Genomic DNA, 6,950 nt, shown 5'->3' on the forward strand with positions numbered 1-6,950 from the left:
GGTTCATAAGCTCAAACAGTAAAATGTGAATCATGCTTGTTTAGCTTCAGTTATATTACTCTTTCACAACATGGGTAGTCCCCTAGGATGGACCTAGAAAGAGCAAACTCGTAGAGCTCTACCTAAAACTTGCACCAGGTAACTAAGTAAGTAACCCAGCAAGGGTATTTTATTAAAAAGTCTGCATATGTCAGTTTTTATGTGTTCAATTTCCCTTTGTTATTAAGGACTGGTTTCTGAATTCTGCATTACCTTAGTGCATATACATTCCATCCACTTTTCTTTTATCCTTTCCCATTCTACCACTCATTATTTCAGGAGGATAATGAAAACTATACATCATGATAAAAAGTTCTTATTATTTACAAATTTTTGCAACAAAATGTAGTCTGTGAGTCATACATGCAATAGGGGTAAACAAGATTTTTTTTTCCTTTTTTTGAAGAGAAGAGTACATGGAGGATGGTATGGCATATACAGAAGCAAGAGGATGGGAATGCTGAAAGAGTAAGAGAATGTAAGAAGGACTCAAAGGTGCCACTAAGAAGGGTTGGGATTTTAAAGATAGGAGAGAGAGAAGTCATATGTGGAGTACATGGGAATTCCACACAGTAACACCAGTTAATATCATTGCTGGTTGCAGTTTCAGCTGCATGCTATCAAAATCATAGTCACACACTTACCACTCATGCAGATACCCGATATTTATTACAGCCACAAGGCATTATGAAAAATGGTAACTCCGTTACCACCAAAAGCAGTCATATTAACCAGAAGCTACTGTACTTATAACTTATGGGATGATAAAATACAGAACAGGATGGAAGAGAATGCTTTTTAAATAATGGGAGAATATGAAAAAAATAGTAAAAACATCTTTGCATCATGCCAGCTATATAATCATCTACTGCAGGTGCCAAGAACAATGAAGTCTCACATGCTAAACTAATGAATTTTAAAAGAAGGAATGAAAGATGTGTTAAGTTAGTAATGATATAAGGCTGGAGGTGAGTATAACATTTGTTATCAAGACTGAGAGGCATATACCCTAGCATGAATAACAAGAACTAGAAAAGGCACATGCATTCTGTTAAAAAAACATAAAATCTTGGCAAAACTTCATGATGCAAAGATGTCTTCTGTGAGGGGGTTCATAAAGATTACAAAATGCCATGTGAAATGCAGCTGCTAAGGTTCAGCCAATAGAAAGCCTATACAAGATTCTTTTTCTTTTGGGGTATTTTGTTGCGCAGACTTCCAAAGCTGTCATTGTTGAAAAAAATATATATATGATACAAACACAGTATAGTACTGCTAGTCAAATGGTTAATATAGTGAAGTCTATCAATATAAATGTAACAGACAAGAAAATCTGTTAGATTCACGAACCTCACACATCTGCAAATACAATGTAAAGAAAATGAACCTTGTTGTGAGGCTACTAGAGGCTTAGACTGGCAGAAAGCAGTAGGTTCCTTGTTGGTTTAAGAACCTTTATAGCAGCAACTTTTCCACAGTCAAACCTCATATTCCATTTTGAAATGAGTACTTACACTGTTTCCATAAATTCTTTTCTTTGATTATCTTAAAGAGGTATGGTTTACATCCAGTTTATACAAATTAAACAAGTTTTGCTACTGGTAAAAAGCGCCGCAAGGAGAGGTTTGTCTGTAGGTGGTTGATGACAGCAATGATGTACAAGAATTAATCTAGGAATTGAGGAGAGTGGAGGAAGGACTCAGGGTTTGTACATGAGAGTGTGATGGAGGCAGCAAGAAAGATATTAAAGATATTCACATAGTTAAACTCTGATAATGCTCTCAGAGAAATAAATTCATCCCTTCTAATGGGAAAACTGTTAATCACAGCATTTGGGGCAAAACTCTGAAGATGCACAAGAAGTTGAAACCATCATCAGGGCGGCAACTCTTGAGTCCTGGTGGGCTAACGGAACTAAAAACTTTTGACTAAAGCAGGAGAAGGAACCGCTCGATTGTTTCCCTCAAGTGCTTCTCAAGAATACTGCCCATGAACTTGGAGAAAAAGTGAGGCAGAGTAAGAATGAGGCGCTTGTGTGTGTGAGGGGGAACAAAATTCTAAAACATTACTGAAGTTTCTACAGCCAACTTGCTATTACATACACTGACAAAAGTACCATTACAGTGACTTAAAGTACTGTGAATATGGAGTTTTAATCCACAACAAATTGTTTTAGAATTTTGTCTGAGAGATGAGTTAGTTGGTGACCTTGTTATGCTATGTGCATCTAAATTTTGTACTCATTGAATATTTAATTTCTAATCTGTAAGATACAATGTTCTTGTTTTTTTTTTAATGAAGTATGCATGATTGCACAACTATAGGCATTTATATGTATTCATGTCATTTCCCTGTGTTTGTATATGTAAACATGGATGTTTATACATTTTCTTTATTCTAGATGTACTTTTGTATGTCTGTATTTTCAAAATATATGTATGTGATCTATATTGTTCTTACTTTACTTCCCATCTAATAAAATTATATCATCTGTTGTTAGTTTACTTTAGAATTCACATCAAAAGTATATGACACTACTGCAAGAGATAATGTGTCTTGCTATAATGTTATGTAGATAAAACCTATCTGTAATGGAACAGAGTCATTTAGTACCTAAAATAATTTGTTCAGTCATTCTGCATATTTTAGTCATAATTCAAACACAAACAATAATACAAAGAATATGGATTGCAATCAATCTTCCCTCAAAGTGGCAGGTATATCTGATTTAAAAGAAGATGAATTTAATCTCAAATAAAGAGTAAAACAGATTATAATGCATAAAAGACTGTAAAAAGTTGAGACAAAAACATAAAGACGAACAATCAACTTGAAAAATAACACAATGAAGCATGTAAATAAGGTGAAAATTGAATAATCATTTTAGGTACATATTGGAAGAGGAGCTTTAGACCTCCTGCCTGTGTGCCTTAGTTTACAAGTTGACAGGACAAAGTGGGATCAAAAGATGCATACCTATAAACATTTTTTGTTTTGCTTTTAAGATAATGCATGTATTTTGTTTAACCACATACAAGATTATCATCATTCAGACACTCAACAGGGAAACCAAAAAATTATTCTCAAACACCATTAGGTTAAAAAGTATTATTCAACCCAGCCTCACAACTCAAGGATCGGCAACACTCAAAGAGAATGTGGAGAAGACATTACATAATCCTTACAAAAAGAAGAAAATTTGAAAGGAAACAAAGAAAAAAAAACATTATGGTAGTAATATCACACTATCTTGTGCTATAATAAGTTGGATTGTTGGTAAACTGAGATACTGCTGTATAGTGTTGCAGAGAGAACAATTTGACATGTAGTGTTTTGATCATGTTATTCATTAGACCTTAAGCAAATGAAAATTACTTATGATAATCCCCTTTTCTACTAGAGTCTGTGTATGAATCCTGAGGATGAATGATTCTATATAAAATATAGCTAGAACTTAGGAGCTACAGGATTACCATTATGAATTTGGCCTTTGAGTTGTCTGCACATATGTAGTGTATCATCAGTACATATGAAGTTATCTCAAAATGAATAGCTCTTTTGAAAGAGGAAAACAGAAGTATTTTATTGAGGGTTTATGGTGTGCATGCTACTAAAGCCTACTGAAGTATTCTTGGTAATACTATATATGTTTAGTGATAAAAAGTTTGTTTTTAATATCTACAAACATCCCATAGGGTTAGGATTCAACTGTAAATTATACCTCACAGTTCGAATAGAACATCTTAAAGATCTTCGTACTAAACCGAAGTTTTCTGGATGCAGCTGATATTGCAAAACATAAACAAGTCTTTTTCCTTCTATACAATACTTCCTCAATCAAACTTATGCAGAGTTACCTTATTAACAAGTATCTTGGGTAAGTGCAAAAAAATACTCTTTGTTGCAATTAACATTTCCACAAGAATATGCAGGAACAGCTCATCTTATACAGAGATATTCAGTACTGAATGCCCATAACTAAAAAAAAAAAAAGGCTAAACTAGGCATTTCAAAGAAGAAAGTTAATAACATAGTATTTACATACAAATTGTAAGCAAATGAAGGATAACACAAATAAAACAGGACAGGTAAACTACAAGTGGTTTTGTAGCATCTTAAAAACTATGTAGGTGTACAGCAAATTACAAATGAAACAGACAGGAATAATAATGGAAAGCAGGAGATCCAAAAGCTATAATACAACACGAGCAAACTGCGGTGACCAAATTGTAGAGTGTCATACAAAGCTGAGTATGAGAATCTTGTGACTTTAATCTACATTTTGATTGAATGCCTCACTGTCTGCTGGTTTAAATTCCTCACTCAGCAAGGAAGCCAAATATTTCTGATTAGTACTCAGAGGTACCATTTATCTCATCCTTTCTATTACTCCTCAATTCTGGCCTTACAACAAAGAGTATGTGAACAATGGCTAGTACCTTAGCTGGGTCAACCAGCAGATGGAAACTTTGCAATACACAAAAAATGTGTAAAATGAACTCTGTTAAATTACGTCATTGTAGAACTTATATACTTAACAATAGCAAATTAATAAATGTAAATTGTGTATATAACACAAAGTAAAGTTTGACATAACATCAGCTGAGCATTCTTAAAAGTCTTGAGAAGCAAGTGATATTCTCTTTGTGATGTACACTTGCAAAGTCTTTATAGAATAAGAATATATTGGTGTAGAAATTGATGCAATTTCACTATTAGGAAGGGTACAACAACAACAACTGCAATGATGAATGCTTTTGGTCTTAAAAGTTCATATTAATTACATAAAAAAGGTACAGTAATACCATAAAGCTTACCATGGTCAATTCTCAAAGCCTGGTTAATACTCTACTATCACATTTTTGAATCAGGAGTTTAATCAAGTGGCAAAAGTTTAGATGGTTCAAAATGTGATTATGAGACCTCTATCCCAAAACAGTAGAACAAAAATCTAACTGATAATATCCATTACTAACTGCTCTGTTTCTGCACAAATCTTATTCTTTTATCACTTTACTATTAGGATTATTCAGAAAAATTGTCATATAAAAATTTGAACTTCGTCCAACTTCAAATGTTAGATGTAAAATAACTTTGCATTATTGGGCTGATTAAAATGCAAAGTGAACAACTATGGAATATAAAATGGTAAACCTAAGAAACAGTTCCAAGCTACAAAGTGAAAATATTAAAAACTAGTGTAATAAACTAGTGTAATATCCAACACTACAGTGGTTAAAAGGCAGTTTAAGAACAACTTGGGCAAAGGATAATGTGCCGATCCTTAGTGTACAACCAACTATATTTACACTGCTATTTATAATGTCCAGCCCGTACAATTTCCACAGCATCTCTGCCTAAGGCTCAGGGGCAGAACTCTTAAACATCATTCATAGAGAAGTTGAGTGGCACAATATGAGCCAATGCAAATGAACATTATCATTTATGGGATTTGGGTTTTCCACAATCAATCACAGACCTCTCAATAAACCAAACTTGTCCAAAAAGTCTATAAAGTACAGAATTACAAGACGTGTGAAAAAAGAGAGAGAAAAAAAACAAAATTTCCGGTCAGTACCATATGCCTTCAGTTGATTGTAGGTATCCAGTTCTCATGTATGATAATCTCATAGGACAGCTCTAATAATGGCCCCATGGCTAGGACTTCTACTCTCTTCTTTAATAAGGGGTTATTTGTGTAAGGCAGCTGGGGGGTTAGGTGAGGGGATAAACAGATGTATTATGCTTCAGAAGGGCTAGTAGGTGACACTGATTTTGCAACCTCAAAATTGGACTATCACAATGTACAGTTCAGGAGAATCCCAACTTTTATGCATATGGCTTTGAGACAACCACTGCCCACAATATGCTTTCTCCAAGTAGGCAGAATGGTGGAGACTTTTTTAAGAATTCTCTAGTTAACTTATCATAACCAAGAGTCATTTTTCCATTACTGCCTCAACCACAAGATACTAGAAGGTGCCAGAGTGTTCAGTAGCTTGGACTGAGTTAGCAGTGAATGTTGGTAGCCATTCCATGTATAGCCTTCACAAGCATTTCCAGTAATTCTCAACCCTAAAAAGAGCAGTGAATACCAAGAGGTGTCTTAATAATCTACCATTATATGGACTTGAACATAGCAGAAGGCTAAAAATGAGCAATAATTGCTACAAACAAGCACTAACTGCTACAAACAAGGGCTAATTGCTACACATTGAGGGCTTGGCGTGTGGGGGGGCGGTGGGGGGAGTGGTAATCATCATCCCTGGTGGGGGGCAACTGCCTTCGCCCGGGCCGGTCTGGTGGGCGGTCGTACATGAGCCCAGGGTCTTGTGGGGGAAGCCTGTCGACATACTCATCATCGCGTAGGTCTCTATCGCGTGGGTCTCGCAGGTCTCTAGGGTCACGGGATGGGAGTGCTCGTGGCCCCCCATGTCCGGTTGGGCCTCCACGATGGTACACTGGAATTGGAGCAGACAAGTTAGGACAAATGTTGACAATAAAATTAAAGATATCATGTCATATGGACTGAGCAGATCAGCAATATGAAGGAGGAAGTCTCCTCTCTATCTGAAGGTAACAATCCACTCAGGTCCGATTTCTTTGGCCTGATGATCAAACTATTCACACATCTATATCCTGATATGGAACCCAACCTTGCACCATTAACCTGTACTTTACAAAGTCTGGCTGGCTCTGGTTATTTACACAAGCAACACTTCAAAAAAAGTATAGTTCTTATATATTTGCTTTATTTCATCAAAGAACAACAGGGACCATTTAAGCAGGAAACCACATCTAAAGGATTTTAAGGTAGGCTGGACACAAATAGCAGGTTTGCTGTCTAGATGTTTAGTGTGTTGTTGTAAACAAAATTGCAGAATAACAAAAAATTGGCAAATAAAAGGATA

At 35.4% G+C, this 6,950-nt stretch overlaps 1 protein-coding gene across 11 annotated transcripts in view; it reads right to left on the minus strand.

Annotated features, from left to right (window-relative positions):
- Positions 1 to 339: 339 nt before the first annotated feature.
- Positions 340 to 6,950, minus strand: part of LOC119585187 (voltage-dependent L-type calcium channel subunit beta-1-like) — a gene marked incomplete at its 5' end in the record, with an annotated part of 60,717 nt that continues 54,106 nt past the window's right edge. For 10 of the 11 annotated variants that reach the window (XR_005229883.1, XR_005229881.1, XR_005229882.1 and 7 more), the window contains 1 exon segment: positions 340 to 6,500. Coding sequence is in view for 6 of the 11 variants with exons in the window: in XM_037933832.1 (XP_037789760.1) it covers positions 6,247 to 6,500 (254 nt within the window). 11 annotated transcript variants of the gene reach the window in all.

The sequence above is a fragment of the Penaeus monodon genome, chromosome 19, assembly GCF_015228065.2.
Source record: "Penaeus monodon isolate SGIC_2016 chromosome 19, NSTDA_Pmon_1, whole genome shotgun sequence".
NCBI lineage: Eukaryota > Metazoa > Arthropoda > Malacostraca > Decapoda > Penaeidae > Penaeus > Penaeus monodon.